The following is a 20961-nucleotide window of genomic DNA, read 5'->3' on the forward strand; positions in this document are numbered from 1 at the left end:
ACTGCCTGGTTAAATGGAACCAAGAAATAAATTTTTCTAAAACAATCATCTTTCTTTCTTTGAATTCCTAAAGGCAGCTACTTAATAACCTCTGGGGCCTGGTCTTGGCATGGAGTCAGAAACTCTGCCTTCAGTTCTCTGTCATGCCTGCCCTTGTCCGCAGCCCACTCGTCCGCCCACCGCAGCCCCATGACCAGCACCTCTTCATTCAAATGACCAGTCACTTTCAATTAGCGGATGAGCCCAAAAACCTAGAGAAGCTCGGTGAAATGTCCTACGATGTAAGTCTAGCCAAAAAAAAAGTAACTAGCAAGGTTTTTCATACTTTGTTATTAAGAAGGCGTGGAGTCTTAGAAGACGTGCTAAAGTTACGGCAAGGTATGAAAATGCTGATGTTTGCATACCCCCAGGATGCTAGGCCTAAACAAACACATCCCTTCCATCCACTCCCACTGCCCCAACGGCTAGGACCGCTTGCTAAAAATGCCCTCCAATGCCATAACGCTTTAGAAAAACGTGTTTGAAAACTCTCTGAGCACCAGAGCAGCCAAGTTGCTAGGGATAAGATTAAAAAGCCAAATCTTTAAAAAAAAGAAAAGCAAATCTTTGCATACGTCTTTAACCACATGCACAACGATTTTGCAGTCGGACCAGGGAAGCACAGGCAGTGGGGGAATGCTGACCGGATACCTGCAATTACAAATGGCAGGTGAATGAAGGTTGGCGCCCCCAAACAGGAATTCCCACAAGTACTACTGACCGGTATGATGCCAGCGCATCAAACCAGGAGATCCTCTGGGAGCCCCACCCGGACTTCTAGTCGACCATTCCAAGTCTCCTCCGGGATGAGAATTCTGTTTCTATTGAGGTTTCTAGTTACAAGTGACTGCAGAAACAGCTAGACTGTTGCTGATATTTCTCCCTTCCTCTTCATGCTCCCCTGCCACCTGCCACCGGGTTCGAATTCGTGAGTCTGACACCCCCTGTTGCGGGTGCTCGGCCAAGGCCTCCAGGCAGGCGGCCATGGGTGTACCGTGTGAACACACCCGCCCTTCCCACCGCTCTTCCTGCTCTGGCCCGGCAGTGACCCCGCGGACCCTTCCTGCAGCTCTGCCTCCTGGCTGTGTTTGCCCCCTGCCCCACTGGACAACAGCGCCCCACTGGGGACCAGCCCCAGCCATTCACGTCCCGTGCGTTGCCATTCTTTGCCTTTTGTTTTTTCCAGCTTTACTGAGGTGTCCTCGATAAACCCGTGAGGCCCCTAGAGTGTACCGAGAGAGAGGCCTGCACTGTGAAGATTCTCGCAATGGAGTCATTAACATCTCGTCACCTCGCAGATGTATATTTTGTTTTCTTTTTCGGTGAAAACACTTGAGTCCTACTCTCTTAGCGACTCTCAGTTGTCCGGTGCAGTGTTCTCAGCCACGGTCGCCATGTTCTAGGCGAGCGCCTCAGACCTTGCTCATCGGGCAGCTGGAAGTTTGGGCCCTTTTCTCCCTATACTCCCACCTCAGGCCCCGGGGAAACCACCCTTTCCTCCTCACTGCTTCTCTGAGTCAACTTCTTTGGGTCATTTTCACTCTCTGGATTGCCAATGTCATTCCCTCAGAGACAGGCAGTGTGTCTGTGGAGGTCCCATGTGAGTCTTTGTCAAAACTTAAACCCACGCTATCTGCTGAGCGTGGGCTCCACAGGTCAGATGTGTTCCCTTTGGTGCGCTCCTTTCAGAGTTCTGACGAACCAGAGCTCTGGCTTGAGGGCACAAGAACAAGCTTCTCATATTACTCTTGGCTTAAGGACGCTCCTTGCCCTCTGCCAGGGAGAGAAGAGGTCCTTGGCTGTTCTGCCCTCTATCCTGTAAGCTATGTGAGGCCAACAACCTCTTCTTCCTAGGGATGGTGCGCCACATCGCTCGGCCGACGTTCAAGTGCTTCTGAATGGATGCCCGTCAGATAATGTCTCTGTGACTCACGGCAGACTAAATCCAGAGTGTCCCCTCCTCCGTAGGAGACCTTCTGGAGCACAGGACTAACACGCTAAGGCAAGCTGCTCACCGTATATAGCCCACCATGTGGACGGGCCGATCTCAAGCTTTCCTGCCAAAGGGGGGAGCCAGCCAGCATGCGCCCGAATGTCAGGAGATCATCTGGTGTGAAAGTCATCCAACTCAGACAAGAAGAGTGACACCCAAAGAACCGGTTCTATATTGTGAAAGATACGGAGCCACCCTGGCACCAAGGGGCCACGGCTAACAAGTTTAAACAGTGAATCTGTTACAGATTAATTGGTTTAGCTGCCAGAGATGAATCTGAAACGAAGTCCCGATATTTTTAAAATGTCTCAAAAAGCCTGGACCTGCGGGTATAAAAAAGTTTTGGGGGGCTGTCTGGGGTGGCTCAATTGGTTAAGTGTCTGCCTTCAGCTCGGGTCATGATCTCCGGATCCTGGGATCCAGACCAGCATCAGCTCCTTGCTCAGCATACAGTCTGCTTCTCCCTCCCCCTGTACCCTTTCCCTGCTGTGCACTCACTCGCATAAATAAATAAAATCTTTAAAAAAAAAAAAAAGTTTTTTGCATCCTACAATTTACTCCCTTCTTTAATATTTAAAAACAAAGCATATCACTTGGGTTTTCATTTTCATTTAAGTATACCCTAATCTAGCAGTAGTCACTCAAAATCTTTCCATGTGAATTTGGTAAGTAAGCTATCTCAAGGCCTATAGGACGTCTCTCACCAGTTAAAAGGAATTCTCATCTTCTTTCTTCTACCTCCTTCAGGAATTACAATGATTCCCTTTTATGCTTTGGGATGGTTTGTTGCCTCGATCCCTTAAACTCTGGTAGGTGGGCTTACGACCCAATCAGCACCAAGTTTTGCTCTGACCCCATCTATGTCCAACCTGGTGCAGGGGAAGAGGAGGAGGGGAGGCAGAAGCTCACCAGAAATCCACTTTTGCTGCTGGCCCAGGCTCTGACAGCTCCATGCTCTCGGCCCCAAACTTCCCTCCCACCCCATCCTTGACAGTGTCTGATCCCACCGCCAGCCTGTGCGGGACATTCAGACTCCATTCTTCTATTACCCATTCCTTTCCTTCCTTTCATTCCATCACTACTCGCAGACTCATCTGCCTGCAATACCCATTTTCAGAAGAGGCTGCTCCTGGATCCAAAGGTCTAGCCACTGGCTCTTCAAATTAATCTAGACAGGGACACCTGGGTGGCTCAGTCGGTGAAGCATCTGCCTTTGGCTCAGGTCATGATCCTGGGGGTACTGGGATCAAACCCCAAATCAGGCTCCCTGCTCTGTGGGGAGCCTGCTTCTCCCTCTCCCGCTGCCTGCCACTCCCCCGGCCTATGCTCTCTTTCTCTCTGTCAAATAAATAAAATCCTTAAAAAATTAATCTAGACAGACCCCAGCTTGCCTTATTATCCTTATTTTCCTCCTCCCCCGCCCCTGAAAAACCCTAGCTATAATCCATAACTTTCAAGTACTGTAATGAAAGCAGCATAACAGAGCTCTTGATAGCCCACTAACGGTAGGTACAATTTTGCCTCTTTGGATTCAGCTGTTTTCTTATATATAAAACATGATGGTTACGAGGAGGCCTTTACAGAAGAAGAAAACTAACACTGACCGAACACTTAGCATGGACGAGCGGACACTCTACAAATAAGCTAAGCAGCGCTCTTAATGCCCACCAGGGAGGGCAGATACTGTCACTCCTGTTTTCTAGAAGGCTGAAGGTCGGGAAAGTCAGGGGAACTTGCCCAAAGCTGCCCGATCTAAGCCGAGGAGCCAGGCCCAGCCTCTGCCACATCTGCAGCCTCCCTGGTCCTTTCCAGCGCCATCATGCTCTCCTCTGTCCCACCAAGGCCTGGGCCCTAACAGGTCCCAAGGGGTCCCTAGTCACTGTGGTGAAGGTCATCTTCACCAGGGGACGTGGGGATCTCAGCCGACAGGAAGAGGCAAGATGAAACCTGGAAATGTGCACGTCACCTGTGAACATGATTAAAGGCCGTAGAGACACAGAAAACCTCGATTCCCTCCACAGCTCAGAGTCATGGAGCAGCAACAGAAAAATTCTGTGGCAGATGAAGTTCCTCCCCAACATGCAGGGAGAGGCAGCCCTTGGGGTCCCGCTGCTGTAGGCAGAGTCAGCTGCCACCACGGATGCCGGGGCACGGCCCTCTAAACACAGCCCAGATCAAACCACGCTTCAAAGTTAAAAAAGGCTTGTTGGATTCTGTTCCAAACTCCAGCTTCTCTGTCCCGTTCTGCAGCCTATGTCCTCACTGCCTTTCATACATGGGGCTAGGGCTCAATGCTAACATCCCCTGTATCACCGTGACTTTTTAAAAATTGTATTTATTCACTTGAGAAAGTGAGAGAGAGGAGGAGAGAGAGAGAGAGCACAAGTTGGGGGTGCAGAGGGAGAGGGAGAAGCAGGCTCCCCATTAAGCAGGAAGCATGACATAGGACTCAATGCCAGGAATCTGGGATCATGATCTGAGCCAAAGGCAGACACTTAACCAACTGAGCCACCCAGGTGCCCCTCCACCCTGACTTTTATTTTATTTTATTTTTTTTTTTTTAAAGATTTTATTTATTTATTTGACAGAGAGATCACAAGCAGGCAGAGAGGCAGGCAGAGAGAGAGGAGGAAGCAGGCTCCCTGCCGAGCAGAGAGCCCGATGCGGGGCTCGATCCCAGGACTCTGAGATCATGACCTGAGCCGAAGGCAGCGGCTTAACCCACTGAGCCACCCAGGCGCCCCTCCACCCTGACTTTTAAAAGGAAATGTCAGAAGCAGTAACTTAGCAAGAACCTCTGTGCCGCTGCTTTAGGAAGGTGTAGCTTGGAATCACACGGTGTGGGTAGTCATGAGATGCAGCAAAACCAAAAAGTGCAGATTCCTCTCATTTTAATATCCAGGTAAGGTTTATGGGAAGCGGGAGAGGGTAAAAATCTTGATGAGAGATGGAGGCAGGGGGTGGGGGGATCAGGATGTGGACTGGCAAATGGCGCTTACTTGTTTTCAAAGTAGGAACCAAACAACAATATTTTATTCTGGCAATCAGTTCCTCTGACCGTGCCATATAAGCAGGCTTTTCATGAATATGTAATGAAATGAATTTAAGGGCTTCTTTCTGCCATAAGCAGTCCATACGGCCATGCTAGCTATATAAACGCATCTATAACTACCAAGCTCTCTTGAATTCGATATTTTAAGGTCTTTTTTTAGAAATGCAAAGCAATAAGACCTACAAGTTCTGAAAACCAGAACTAAGTCCATTTCTATAAGCCAAGAGAAAAATCAGGAAGCCTCTCTACCAGGGAGTGGAATTATAGATTTTAATTTTCTTTCCGCTTCTCAGTAATTTTTAAACTATTCCACAGAGGACAAACATGCTTATTTTCCCAAGTCTCAGAATGACTTTATGCGAAGCTGGAGCTTAAAGAGCATACTGTAAGTGCTTCCACAATTTTTCATACAATACGAATTAGGCATTTACAGTTACTGCTAAATTATAAATATCTTAAATCTGCGCTTGGCAAATATTCTTTTCACAGCAATGGCAATGCTACTGTGAGACACCAAGTCCTCCTCCAGAAGAAAAGTAATCTCAAAAACCTCACACACTTCTATTAGAAAAACTGAATTCTCCTCCTTCACGGTTAGTGATTAGCTGAGGTAAAATATTAAGCCATATTTACCTTCTAAATAAGGCATAAAACCAACTTTTCTTGGCAATAATTCAGTCATTCTATTTTTACATTTTGGCATGTATTAGACTGACATATCTACTATATATTTAAAAAGCTTCAAATGAATGAATCCAAGCAATTGTCTAAAGGAAAGCAAAGAACTAAAACTATAAATAACAAAAAGGTACTCATCAGGCCAAGGTTCATTTGAAAGGGCACCTCTCCTGCTCATGGCCATCAGCCTGGGGAGCAGGGCAGGATGGAAAAGAAGAAATATTCTTTATATGTGCTGAAAGTTAGAAATACTGAAAACTGATTCTGCCCTGGGTAGGGGAAAGTGAGAGACTACAACACAGAGAGTAGCCCAGGAGTCCCAGCACCCAAGACACCCCAGCTGCTTCATCTTCTCAACCCCTCACGTTTTATACTAAAGAGATTCAGAACGGAAGGAGGGCAGAGCCGAAGCACTAAAATCTTTCTAAAAAGGGTCCTTAACTTTCCCCATGCCATCACAACCATTCAGCCCTAATGAGGGAAATACGTTGCATTTCACTTTCATGACGACAAGAACATGGCTGACGGTGTGCCCAAGTTCTACACCACTGTGGCACTCAACCTCTGATACCACCTGAATGCTCTTGGCTTGTTCTTGGCCTACCCAAAACTCTGTGGCCATGTTATTCTGGCAAGTTCCTAGCCTCGCCTTTTCCTAGGTGAAATCTCAGAGTCTCTTTCCAAAGCTAGGGAGGTGTTCTAAGTATCAGGTATACCACAGAGGAAATCCTTCCTTACGGAATGTTTGTTCGACAACTCTCTTCTCTGCTGGAACATAAGCCCCTTGGGAGCAGGGACTCTATGCCTCTCCTTTCCCGCTCACAGAATCCTCTGGGCTGACTGTAGGGCCTAGCACTGGGTCAAAACTCAGTAGGATTCCTGCAGTGAGCCTCTGGGTGACTAGAGGGAGACACCCCACCAACACCACCCACTTTGTGCTTCTGCTCTGTATTTTGGCCCTTACCCCCATCTATTACCCCACTGGCCAACTTTGTGTGTTGAGCACATTTTGGCTTACAAAGTGCCCTTGCAAGCAAGTATCGGCCAATGACTGATGTTGACCAACATAGCACTCGATGGGGAACCTAGAGAAATACAGAGAAAATGCACACGGCAGGCAGGCCAGCCCCTCCACTTACCGGCACCTCCACAGACTGCATGGAGAGGTCGCATGGAGGCTTCAGGGCTTTGGGCCTCGTGGCGTACCAGAAGGTGGTGAGGGCGGCAAAAGCTCCAAAGCCCATGAGCGTGTTGGTCGTCAGCGTGCGAACGTACTGTCGGAAGTCAGCCAGCTCTGGCATTCGAAAATACCGGAACAGCTCGTGGGCTTGCATCGTCCCGAGATGGTCGCTCCCTAAGCTGAATTCTGTCAATAGAGAAGAATGTCACATTCCTTCCAGAAAGGCAAGACCTGTGTCCCAAACTCCTAAAGGCCAACCATCCAACTTGATTCCTGACTGGTCAAGGCACTGAACCCACAGTCTAACGGTCCGGCTCTTTCCTTGGCTGTCAAGTTTCACGTCTCTAAAAACCCTTTAGAAATTCATTGTACGTTTGTACGTGTAGGGGCGCCTGGGTGGCTCCGTGGGTTAAAGCCTCTGCCTTCGGCTCGGGTCATGGTCTCAGCGTCCCGGGATCGAGCCCCGTGTCGGGCTCTCTGCTCAGTGGCGAGCCTCCTTCCTCCTGCCTACCTCTCTGCCTACTTGTGGTCTCTGTCTGTCAAATAAAAAAATCAAAAATCTTAAAAAAAAAAAAAAAAAAAGAAGAAGTTCATTGTATGTGTATCAGTTTGTGTCAAGCTTCCATTCCCCATGTTAAAAGGTTTCGTTCAGGAAGAATTCTTGCCACAACATGCTCCAGTGGCGTAAGTCACCATCTCCTTCCCTGATACCGTCTCTGTTTCCTTCCACCCTATCAAATATACTCAGCTCTCATTATCATGGCTAATGAGAAGAAAGGGGAAGAAGCACAAATAAGCCCACACCACCTAACGGCCATCCGCTCCCGCTTCTGCCCACGCATCTCAGAACGAGCTCCCAATGGATACAGCACACCAACCTAAATTTCAACATGCCTCTTGCCTTCCCCATACTCTGTACCACAAAAACAGCAACACAAATGCCAGGGAACCAGAGTTCACTATTCGGATCGAATAATTTCTTTTATATTCCTTGATTATATTATAATGCTAAAAGGGTGTACATGAAGTTCAAACCAACCACCAAACATCTAGAGAGAGATTGTAGCGTAGTAGCTGAGAAGAAGTGTAAGAAGGGTATTTAAGATCCCAGATTCAAGAGCCAAATCCTGTCTTTCCAGCTTATTAGCTAGAGGACTGGGGACACATTACTTCACCTCCCCGAGTCTCGTAGCCCTAAGAATAAACGGAGGCTGAAAACAGGAGTGATCTCGTGGGGTTTTTATAAGGACTAAATGCACGGGGCATCAGAACTGACTCAATACGTTCCAGGCACTATCATTATTTCACCTACCAAGACTCTGTGATTGTCCTGTGTGTAGAACAGGAAGGGACAGAGTTAATTAAAAACAAGGCTAGACCACAAAGAGTTCACCAACAAAATTAAGAGGCCAAAAACGCACAGAAGAAAACTAGACAAAAAGCCTCACGCTGGAGGTTACAGACAACTCATACATATACCAATATAAAAAGTGTGCGGTACAGATAATAAGTAAGAGTAATTCTAAGGAGAAAACTATTGATGAAAAGGTGCTCTACAGCACGTGTGGCAGTAAAGGGGAGGACACTGTGGTAAATGCTGACAGCTTTTCTTGAACACCGCCTGCCGATTCACAGAGTAGGAACATTTTAGCTATCATTCAGGAGGTATCTATGAGCCACTTACAGTGTGTTCTTTTAAAGAGCTAGGTCACAAAGCTGAAGATAATTTTTTTTCAAATACAGACATGTTTACGTTTCCAATCTATACTACTGTAATTATTTTTTTTTTATGGAGTGGCAGGGGGCCCATTGTTTTCACCGGCCACCAGTCCTGTAGTATATCTGGTCAGCTTGGGCAGACATGTGCTACAACAGCTCTGTGTAGGTGTGTGTACACACACACACACACACACACACACACACACACAGGAAATTTCCAGGTTTTACATAACAATTGAGAAGGAACAGATAAGCAAGATCTCTTTGGGTCACAATGGTGGAGAGAGAGAGAGCTCTAGGACTTACAAAACCACTCACCATCTGTGCCACCCAGGGCTGACTGCTAGGTGACAAGCCACCACAGAGCAGAAGAAGTGGCGAGGGCTGGGGGTGGGAGGGGGCTGGAGGAGCTCAGCCGCCGCTTACCCAACCTGCCAAGGTCTCTCAGGGCATCAGTCACATGCTGACTCGCGCACTGCTGCCCACTGGGCTAAAGGTAACTAGCAGACAAAATTCATACTTGACTTCCCAGGAGGAGAGAGGGTGGAAGATGGGCCAATGAGCAGCTGGGAGCAGAGTCACCCCACTGCTCCACCCATGGGCAGGGACGGGCATCAGTGTCACTGCCAGTGCCAGATCTGAAGACAGACACTGTTTTCTTTCTGCTCAGCTTCCCCATGAGAAGAGACAATGGACATATTAAAAAAAAAAAACAAACAGCAAAATACACGATCAGATGTTGGGTGGTTATGTCGAACCAACATGAGACAGACCAAGAAAGAAACAGATTGTCTGTAGGACACTCCCAGCAGATTTATTCTAGATGAATGCATAGGAACTGAGTTACTCTGGTTGGTGCCCATCACGGAGCATCCGGCGTATGCCAGGCCCGGTGCCCGTAGTGGGGAGGACGGTGCTGGTGACCCGGTGCAGGTTCTCCATGGGCTCACCAGCTGGTGGGGAAGGTGCAAAATTAAGCCAGCAATGTCTGCAAAGTGTGAGAAGCGTTCCCGTGGGTGAAGCTGGAGACGAGGCAAGGACTCTGTGAGGAAGAGACCGTGAGGATAAGCAAATCAAGTCTGGCCCCTGTGGTCAGGTTGCAAAAACAGCAGTGCTACCCTACAGACGCAAAGCAACCAGACGTGTACAATGTGCAGACGTGCCTTTCCCTGCAATCGTTCCACCTTCCAGCCATCTTCATACCCACGGCGCCCCAGATCTGAACAGGACTTTCCCACCCACCCCCCACACACCCCTCTGCCCTTGTCTCTTCTCTCCCATAGGTCCCTAAGATGATTTCCATAAAACCTAGACTGCGTGAATTCGCAGGGGCTGTTCAACAGAATCCCATCCCTGTGTGAGAATAAAAAATAATTCCCCCGTGAACAAATGCTGTTATAAGCTGGTGATTTTTTTTTTTTTTTCTATTTTAAGCATCAGCAGTAGCCAAGCTGTAGACAGCATTAGACTAAGAAAGGGGAAAAAAAGTCTCTTTCTAGAGATAAGAAATAAATTAAGATACTAAAAAAACTAAGAAAGAACTTGAAAAAAACAAAAACTTCAGAAAATTACTGATTTAGGGGCACCTGGGTGACTCAGTGGGTTGGGCCTCTGCCTTCGGCTCAGGTCATGATCTCAGGGTCCTGGGATTGAGGCCAGCATCGGGCTCTCTGCTCAGCGGGGAGCCTGTTTCCATTCCTCTCTCTCTGCCTGCCTCTCTGCCTACTTGTGATCTCTGTCAAATAAATAAAATAAAAATCTTTAAAAAAAATAAAGAAAATTACTGATTTAGTAGCACCCGGGCTAGACCATTTAATCAGATGAGTCTGTAACTCTAAGGGTTTAAATCCAGCTGCATTCTTATCTTTAACGGGTAATGAGGAGGTTTAGCAGTTTAATTCATGCCTCTCAGAGGAAAGCCAGGCGACAAGCTACAAACCAGCTTCACTGAACCCACTGGCTAATGCTGTACATAGGAAAACTATAGTCTTTCCAGTAAAAAACCAAAGCAAATCCTTGTTTTAGATCCACATGAAGAACAACTCCTGTAAAGCATTATAAATCTCCCTTCTACGGAACTGCTATGAAGGAAAAGGTACTTGGGGTGTTTAAAAATGAAGGCAGACCCACATCCAAAGAAAAGCGGCCACAATAAATAGCCTTTTAATGCTGCAGGTGAATATAAACACCACGCTTTAAGACAGTCCTCCAACAGGTCTTGAGGAAGAAGAATCAAGACTCGTCCTTGTCAACAAATGATTAAAAACCAGACAGATTTTATTCTTATTCCAATGGTGTTCCAGCTGGAATATTTTTAAAATTCTTTCAAAAGCAAATTTCCACATCATCCTCTCCATACGTTTGCAGGCCTGGCAAATAACAATGCTGCTGTTTGCGAAGAATAATGATTCAATTAGCTTAAAGGCTTTCGCAGTCAGTGTTTCTCCATCAAGAACGCACAAGCCTACAGGCAAGCGAGCTTCTCCTTCCCCGGCAATGCTCTTGCGGCTCCTTCCTCCCCACGCCTACGAAAGGGGGTTTGCTCACTCGGGTCCTGGAGTCTAAAACCACAGGAATGGGGGCACCTGGGTGGCTCAGTCAGTTAAATGTCTGCCTTCAGCTCACGTCATGATCTCGGGGTCCTGGGATCGAGCCCTGCATCGGGTACTCTGCTCAGCAGGGAGCCTGCTTCCCTCCCCCCACCCCCCCACCCCCCACCGACCTGCCTGCCTCTCTGCCTACTTGTGATCTCTGTCTGTCAAATAAATAAAATCTTAAAAACAAACAAACAAACAAACCACAGAATGGACAGTGAACGTAAGAACAGTGGAAGTGAAGCTTTCACACTCTGTATCGCACTGTCTCGCAATACAAAATGATTATAAGGAAGCTGAGGCTGGAGATTTATGGGGCTTCCCCAAGACACCGACCTAGCTCTCAAATAGTGCTTTTTCCTGGACGTGAACCATTCCTACCCTCTGCCCCTGGTTCTCAGCAGCGGGAACATGCGCGTAGCCCTCTGCGCGGGGCGGGGGGGGGGCGGTGTGCAACTTGCAAGTCTCCTGCCACCCACCCCGGCTCAGGAACCGTGAGGGCAGGTGCTCTCTAAAGGTCCTTCTGGCACTCGCTTTCCACAACAGGAGCAGAGCCTAGCATCTGAACTCCATGTGAACGCTCCACGTCTTACATAACCGCCCGCATTTGCCCCATCATCCTGCACTCTGAACATAAGGGCCCAAGGCCACCTGGACACAAAGTCTCACCTCTTACCATTTTGTTTACACCAGGAAAAAGGGATATGGGGCAAAGGTGACTCACAAGGGCATCATTCTCTAAGGACACAGGGGCACACACGTATGCGTACGCACACGCACGCACGCACACACAGCTCCTATGATTGTGTAAATGTATACTTACATCAGCATTTTATTTTCTTCCTGTCATTTGCAAACCAAAAAAAAAAAAACGGTGATCTGGACGTGTCTCCCCTTCTAAAGTTCCTCAAGCTTTCATTCAGCTGAATAATCACAGTCTGATGGAATACTTCGCTAGGAATGCAGCCTTCAAGCAAACCCACAGAAATAAATTGCACCCTTGCCCTGGCAGCAGCCGATGAAGAAATCCTGACATCTCTCCTTAAAAGCAGCAAGCCAAGTTTGCAAGATGCTGCCATTCCTTGCCCCACTTCCTCCCCTGGTACAATAGGCTATTTACAGAAGGCTCAAACTCCCCCTTTGTCCTGCGCTGGCTTGGGCAGAGCTCGACCTCAGGGAGGAACAAGAAGGCGGCAGCCAGACCGTGCGCTGTTCTTTCAGTGTGCCACTCCAAAACTGTCGGATTTGCGCTCCTTAACCCTGGCTGGCAAATGACCTAAAGCTAGATTTGCTTAAGCCATCCCCTCTTGAACCAAAAGAGTGGCCGGGCTCTCCCTGAAGAGGGTTGTACGGGAGCTCCACAAGGACGCCGGGGTCCACCAGTTTGGGAGGAAAAGCAGAAGTCGCTGTCCAAACCCCATTCTGTACAGGAGCTCCCGACCACGGACACTGCCCCGGGACCATCGTTCTGTTCTGAGCCTGAGTAGGGCAAAGACCGACCATCCGGGTAACTTCGGGATCCCATACAACAGCGGGCAAGTCGTTCCACAGGGAATTAATTACTCCCTTCTACTGCCTTGGAGCGGTTCTTCCCAACTAAGTATAATAAACCTTAAGCAGCACACTTGATTTCTATGAAAGTGAGGCTCTAGATCACCAATTCAATTTCCAACAAGATTGTAAAAGGAGCAATAAAGCAGAGACACTCTGCTTTTAGAAACCTGACTTACGGAAATATTCAGTCAAGTTGAAAAGTCTCTACCAACCCTGCCCATATCCCCAAAGTTAGAAAGAGGAGGACATAAAGCATTTAAAGCATCAAGCTCGACTAATTTGTAACCAGTGAGATCAGGGTGATGCCTCACCTGTTCATACTGGCCACCAAGCCACAACTTCCGGATGTGCCCCCAAAAGCAGTGAGATTCCAAATATCATGTGTCCAACTTGAACAGATCAACTTTTAGGGATAGAGGACATGGTCCAACTTCTACTTATAACAGTTTCTTTTTTTGTTTTTTAAAGATTTTATTTATTTATTTGACAGAGAGAGATCACAAGTAGAGAGGCAGGCAGAGAGAGAGGAGGAAGCAGGCTCCCCGCTGAGCAGAGAGAACCCGATGCGGGGCTCGATCCCAGGACCCTGAGACCATGACCTGAGCCGAAGGCAGAGGCTTTAACCCACTGAGCCACCCAGGTGCCCCTACTTATAACAGTTTCTGTAAGCTACGTATATACTTAGGCCACATGACAAAACAAATTACTTGAGAAGTGTGTGCTTATTCCCTATTTACACTTCACTGGTATTTTATTAGAATTCTTTGAGCATGCTTCTTCAAACAGGATCTTTAAACGTGCTTCTTCAAATAGGATTTTGTGCGGTCACACTGGTTGCAACCACTGAACAAATTCTCCCACGTCACAGGAACACACCTGCACAATGTTAGGACAGTTTAAAAAATGTGCCCAATGGGTCCATATTATATAACTCAACCTCATACCTGATTGCTTGTTAAACTGACTTTTAAAAGCTTTTGACAGTAATATCCATTATTTGCCTTTGTAAGGTCAAACCTCCAGAAATAACAACCTAGCGAGTGTTACATTTCTTTGCCTTAGAAAAATGTGAAGTCAGTGAGGTGGGCTCTGTGAGGACCCAAGACTAGGACTGGCAGAGGGGGCTTCAGGAAAGGGGCCTTTTCTACCTGATGGGTGTTCAAACTGAGGTGACTGACAGGACCCCCCACAAATGAGAGCCTGGGTAAGAGAGAGGCACCTCGCAAAATGAGGGAACCTGGGTGACATGAGGACTAATAGAGTTTGGGGGAAACCCTCACCCTCTCTCAGGGCATCTACGTTATTTACTCTTCACGTGTGGACCCCATTCATGAGGCTTGGAAGTAAGAGACGTAACACAAATATACACACAACATCGAGAGAAACAAGGTGGCAGTCAGGGCCAAAGAAATGAGAGAGGTCGCACACCCTCAAGGAGGAGCCGTGTGCAGAAGCCACAAAGAAGGCTGGCCCTCAAGGGATCAGTGTGGCCTCTGACCGTCAGCTCTGCTTCAGGGTATGGGGACCAAACAGGACGGCTAGAACCAACTCCCCAGATCAACGCTAGGACTTGAGCAAATTAATCCGGAATGAATGAAAGGATGAAACTGGGTTCAGGAGAAGGGAAGGAAGACATTCAGGGAAATCAGTGTGAAATGATTTCTTTAAGAGCCACTGTGCTAAGCAATTACAAACATGACTAAGCACAATTCTCACAACAGCCCCCGCGCAGGGAGATGTTATTAGCTTCAGCTCAAAGATAGGAGCCGAATATATGTCTACATGTCTGCTAAGGGGAAGTCCAATGTCGTGCCCCAGCTCCACGCGAGAACGGGACTAGACACCAGGTCTGAAGGCAAAGCCTGGGGATGCTGAAAGGCACAGGCTGCCACCAAGGCATGCGGTGATTCAAATCTAGACAAAGGTGGGAGGCAATGCACTGGATGAGAAAAGAACCATGACATGGGGCTTTGAAAAGCGGGGATCTGAACCCCAAAGCTCATCGATAGATGGAGGGACACCCAAATGTGGAACCTGCAGACAATGGAGTATCATTCAGCCTTTAGAACAGAAGAAAATTCCGACACGCACCATAACGTGGATGAACCTTGAAACTATGATACGTGTTCCAGGGACTTTGAATGCAGCAAATTCGTAGAGACAGAAATAGAGGCTATAGGAGTGGAAGGTGGGAGGGGCAGGGAAAGTCACTGCCTCACAGGTACAGAGTCCGTGTTTGGGATGATGAAAAATTCTGGAACTCCACGGCACTAACGGTTACACAATATTGAGAAAGTGCTTAATGACAATGAACTGTATGCTCAAAAACGGGTTAAAGGGTAAATTTTACATTATGCCTATTTCACAGTAAGAGGCTTTTAATGACTTAAAAAACAAAACATATTTTGGTATGTGGATATAAAGGGGGAAAAGGAGGAACTGGAGGGTTGGGTTTTCGAGCCTGGAGAATAAACCATAGAATGCGGAAGAAAAATGGGGAGGGGAGGCTGGAAGGTGATTTGAGCGCTCCCAGCCAGCTTTCCAAGGTCCTGAAATCTGCCCTCCATGTATGAGGAGAAGGGTCCGTCCTCTCCCCATGCGTCTCTGGGTGAGCTCCCCTCCTGGCGCCTCACCTCAGCAGGGCTAGGAAGGCAAGTGTCCCAGGGCCAGCTGCCTCCACTCCTCCACTGAGCTCCTGACCTTCCCTGGAACCCACCAGAAAGTCTTCCCTATGCCTCCATGCCCACTCTGTATCCCCCTCCTTTGCTGTCTCCTTCACCTACAGCCCTTTCCCTGGCCCTGTTTTCAGATGTCCAGCCCACCCAAACAGGCCACTTTCTCTCGTCAATTTGTAAGTACATGACCTCCTCAGTCAGAAGCAGTCAGCGCCCCCCTGAATCCTTGGAGGATGCTCCCCGCAGCCCACGTGCAACCCTTCGCGCCTCCTACTTCGCACTTGTGGCGAGTGTATGCATCTCTCTCTTTCGGGCCGAGGGCCTCTTCCCATCTGTCTTTTTATGCCCTGATGCCTTGTCCAGAACAGGTGCTTTATTGACCGTCACTTAATTGTGAATGACCCTCTGGGATTCTGACCAGTTCTCTACTACGGGCCCTGGGGAGGGTATATTTATAGAACAATGATTCTCCAAAGGGAAAGGAGGTATTCCAACTATTTCTAAACTTTAGCATTCTCCCTCTAAACCCCACATTGCGGCAGCAGTGGCAGCTGCTGGGAGCCCGTGTGCAAGAAGGAAGCAAGCACCCCCACCTAGTGATGCCGAGGGGGGAGAAAAGGTGGGAGACCATTGAATTAAAGCTATTTTTAAAAAATACTCTCCTGCCCATCTTCCCATGATGTTCTCCAATGCCCAGTCTGTTGCACTTCTGTATAATGTCACCTCAAGGTCATCAAAGGACAAGGGTCCTCTCCTCTCCTTAGCAGACATGTAGACATATATTCAGACAGGAGACTGTGGATCGCTTTTGAAAGATCAGGGTTGCCCATAAGGAAGGGAAGAGAGCAGACAAATACCTTTCTTAAGTAGAACTGCAAATGTCAGAAGAAACGCTTGAGTCCTGACACCAGGCTGGCACCCAGCTTCTGGAAGAGAGTCTCCTAGGGCAGAGAAGAGAAGCCTCGAATCCAGAGAAACCTCCCAGGAGCTGCTGGGAGCAACGGCGGGACTGCAGGGAGGAGAGCCCATGGCAACGCCCATGGCCGCGGGTGGGCGGCCATCTGAGATGTAAGGAATGCCACAAGCAGGACCTGCCCAGCATTCTCTGGAAGGCAGAGGAAAGAAAGCCGAAGAGTTCTCCTTCCATCACCCTTCAACATAGATATGAAGATCTGTCACGTACAGCCACTTGGGAGAATGGTGACTGCAGTTTGCACATGCCCAGCGAAGACTTCCAGGTGACGTGAGGTGGCTCGGATTTAAGAGGAGACATTTCCATTAAAAAAAAAAAAAAAAAAAAATTCCTAAGGGAAGCAAGATTTTTCCACTGGTCTTCAAACATTGATTTAATTTTGTTAAGTGAGTCCTCAGAAGCCAAGACAAGGCAGGGCCATTTCCTGCTGCGAGTTAGAGAAAGGGGCAGGGTGGGCGGAATGGGCCTCGGTTAGTCGCCTCACTTGAGCTGATGGACATAAGACCCGCCGGCTAGGCCAACCCAACCCTTCTGCAGGAACGGAGACAGAAGGGGCTTCAGTAGGTCCGGCTTCTCACTCACCCACTGGATCCAACAAGGCACGTGACCTCAGCTGCCATCTGGCACAGGAGCCCAAATTATGTCTGGAGGACCACATGTTAAGAACATGACACCACGGTCTGGGGAACAGGGCAACACAAGGAGAGCCTATTCTGACAAGAGCTAGGGAAGGAGATACAATTCAGAACGGACTCTCCACCTTCCTGGCCTGCGATGAACCACAAAGCAAGCTCTGGGACAGGAGGCTTCACCTCCTGGGAGGGAAAGAACTTACTAGGAAAGAGGACAAACGTCTTTTGATGATAGCCATGGCTGGACCCCGCGAGGCAGGAACTCCTCTCCACTCAGGGCTCCAGGACAGGAAGGGGGGCCCATTTGTTTGAGAAACTGCACACAGAGAAAGTACGTAAAAGTCCCAGGTTCCCCTCAGATGTTGTGTCCAAGAAAACAGAGGTCTCAGAGGCAAAAACCTCATTGCTCTAGGTACTGGCTGTGCCCGCTGAGCTGCTGCCTGTGTGGGCCTCAGAGGGGATCCAGAAAGGGTGGGAACAGAGGAAATGTGAGCCTCCTTCTGTCACCAACACCAGGGAGCATCTCCAAGGCGATGCTAGAGAGAGCAGAAGATGGCCGCACAGCCTTGTCTTGAGTCAGGGACTTGATAACAGATTCCACCCCCACCCAGAAACTCCAGATGACAGTATGACACGGAAAGACAACAAGCAACATTACATTAAAAACTGTCACTTCTATGCTACACCACCTAGGTATTTGTTTTGTGATTTTATTAGTCTATGTACTTTGCTGTGTTATTACTTTTTTTTTTATTTCTCGAGATGAAAAAGATATCACTAGGCGAAGTCAGTTCATTTCTTCTCATACATACATATTTCCCACCTCTCCAGAAAATGGCCTAGGGCCTTCTAGAAGAGTGACAGATGGGGCAGAAGCCCCCTCACCGTCCACCCGGCGTGGGACACTGGTGCAGCCACTGACCAGCTATGTGGCAACTTCCACCTAAGGGTCCCTTTGAGAAAGGTCCCACCGCGAATGAACAAAATCGCAGGGAAAAAAACCACTCTCCCTCCTCCCTGGCCGACAGAAGGCCAACAGCACGAGGACACAGTGCTCATGGGCTTCCTCTGCCTCTGAAGAGTTTAGGGTATCGGTGAAAACAAACACTCCTGCAGGAAAGATTTAATCCGACTATCCAGACAGAAACTGAAGAAGTGAGTGGTAGAGGACTTCGGGAGGGAGAAAGCACTACAGATGGGCTGGTGTGGAGGCAGGGCCTTCCAGAAGGCGGAGGGGAGCAGGCAGAGACCAGTGGGGGTGGGGCAACAGCCTGAGAGCCAGCCCAGGCTGGCGGGCGGGGGCAGGGGCGGCTGGCTGGTCAGGAACCGTGGTGCCACAAACCAGGGTCACGGTCATGCCACCAGTTCACGCTGAGCCCTGGCTGGCTGCAGAAGCTCGTCCCCCTGCAGTGGGACATCATCTGCCAAGCATCCCGTGTCCCCAGCAGGATGAGGCCTGATGCGGATGACAGAGAAAAACGAGGCCCAGTCCTTGCTGCTCACAGAGGTCACGATGATCAAATAGCAATGACCTGGCTAAGAAAGCTGAAGGGACACAAGGTTGGGTCGAGTTACTTACACCTCTGAAAATAGGCCGGGGCTGCAGGGGGGGGCGGATAAACTAGACGAGGGGCTTAGCCGTGCGGGTAAGTGGGAGACAGAACACGGGCGGACCTCCACCCACACAGAGGAAGGCCAGCCACCCAGGGACGGGGACGCTTTCCAGTGTCTACGGATTTCAGCACAGAAATTAACTGTTTAATTGTCTGTGTTCCTAAACAGCAGCGATGAAGGGAACCTCCCATTATTCTTACGCGGTGGGCTTCCTCAAGACCAAACGGAGCCTTGGAAGAGCGTGGGGCCCTGATGCGACCTCTCCGTGTGGTCAGCTCTGGGGGAGACCTCGGTGGTGGTGGAGGAAGTGACACATGAGACATAGACAGGGTTGAAGGATTAAGCTCATTGTATGAGGAGGGAAGGGTGGGGGCCTGGTGACAACCAGGGACAAGGGCTAGAATAACAGCCAGAGTTCAGGTAACTACCAGAGAAGGCGGCGGGCCGCAGGGAAGCTGCAAACAAAACACACCCAGCAAGTTGCGAGGACTGCTGAAAAATGACACCATGTTCCAAAGGGGAGGAAGAAGAGATGGTCTCACCGGCTGTTACCTACTTGCAAAGTGACACGAATCTGGGGTCTCTATTTTCCCCTTGTGTTTTTTTAAATTTTATTAGGAAAATGTCCACATGGATTCAAAGGTAATTAGAATAGTTTAAGAAGGCACGATGTGCCCCTGATCTCAGCTTGAGCTTTATTCGGGATCAATGTTTTACGACTATTGTCTCATTTTACACCCATTAAAACAAAAGACATGATTTCCAAGAAATCCCACACATCATCTCATTCAGGTGACACTTCGGAGGTCCATCCAGCATGATGCTCGGGCAGCTCTGTGAACGGATCTGCGGGGTGTCACGCTGACTGACCCATCCCTGCGTCCTGCCGTCTGACTACAGGTCTCAACAAAGAAAGCCAACCTAAATATTGACTTAAGTGCCATGTGCAGCGTGATTTTTAATTGTCACCCAAGGGAAGGTCCATATGTTCAACTGAGAATATTCCTGTGTATGTACTCTACATCAAACATTGCTCCAGCCTCCGGGGAGGGACACAGCATAAAATAAAAAATAAAACACAAAATAAAACCTTTGTCCTAGGGACGCCTGGGGGGCTCAGTCAGTTAAGCGTCCGCCTCTGGCTCAGGTCATGGTCTCAGGGACCTGGGATCAAGTCCAACATCAGGCTCCCTGCTCAGTGGGGAGCCTGCTTCTTCCTCTCCCTCTGCCCCTCCCCCTCCTCATGCTCTCTCTCTCTCAAAGAAATAAATAAAATCTTTAAGAAATAAAAAAATAAAAAAAAATCTTTTTCCTAATGAGGCTTCTACATTGTTAAGCTTTGGTCCAAAGTCAAAATATACTCTGGATTTAACATGACTCTTCAGACATACAAGGCCAAATTAACATGAGTCACAACCTAGTTTTTTTTTTTTCCTAAAGATTTTATTTATTTGACAGAGAGAGATCACAGGTAGAGAGAGAGAGAGAGAGAGGATGAAGCAGGCTCCCTGCCTAGCAGAGAGCCTGATGTGGGACTTGATCCCAGGACCCTGAGATCATTACCTGAGCTGAAGGCAGAGGCTTAACCCACTGAGCCACCCAGGCAGCCCACAACCTAGTTTTGCAAAGCAGTTTTGATCCCCCTTAACTGACAAACTGAGTTCTCTCTCTATTTTTTAATGGCATTTATAGGTATCCTGCCATGCTGATGTACAAAAAAGGAGTTATTTTCTGGTTCTCTCAACTTTTTAAAATGCATCCAGAATAATAAAGAAATGGGTACTTAATACAGCCATCTATGAACTCTAGACATCCGCAAATATTTTCTGAACATTGCAAAATATATATATATGAATTTAACCTAAAAAGTAAGTAGCTGCAGAAGTTCTAATGCCTCCACTCTGCACCCTGGGTGGTCTTCCCACTTCGGGGCGCGGGGCACGTGTGCTCCATTCTAGAGACTATCACAGAGCAGTACCCGCAAATTCTGCGGGCACCTGCCTGGCCAGAGTCTCTGTCAGTTCTTGAGTATGGGAGACAAACAAATAAAAGTGCTAACTGGAGCCCCCTGAAAAGTGTGCCACAACTAGGGGGCAGCGTTACCAGTTGGGGCGAAAGCCTACACACAGACTTCCCACCCAAGAGGGAGACAAAGACACTCAACATTGCCCATGAGGGCAAGAAGTGTTCTGGAGAGGACAGGCTTTGCCAGGGATGTCGCCGGGGCAAGCATGAGAGCCCAAATGGACTGGGCCAGC

General features: G+C 48.4%; 1 protein-coding gene across 2 annotated transcripts in view; it reads right to left on the minus strand.

Annotated features, from left to right (window-relative positions):
- Positions 1-20961, minus strand: part of LOC111144564 (acyl-CoA synthetase long chain family member 1) — a 65142-nt gene that overhangs the window by 36304 nt on the left and 7877 nt on the right. The window contains exons 1-2 of one of the 2 annotated variants that reach the window (XM_022498903.1): positions 16342-16370; positions 6902-7128 (exon numbers count right to left, since the gene is read on the minus strand). In XM_022498903.1, coding sequence (XP_022354611.1) covers positions 6902-7096 — 195 coding nt within the window. In that variant the 5' untranslated portion in view covers positions 7097-7128; positions 16342-16370. Of the gene's footprint in view, positions 1-6901; positions 7129-16341; positions 16371-20961 lie in introns of those variants that run through there. The other variant, XM_022498902.1, reaches the window with a different exon arrangement.

Source organism: Enhydra lutris, unplaced genomic scaffold (genome assembly GCF_002288905.1).
Source record: "Enhydra lutris kenyoni isolate GAN:26980312 unplaced genomic scaffold, ASM228890v2 scaffoldscaffold11, whole genome shotgun sequence".
Lineage (NCBI taxonomy): Eukaryota > Metazoa > Chordata > Mammalia > Carnivora > Mustelidae > Enhydra > Enhydra lutris.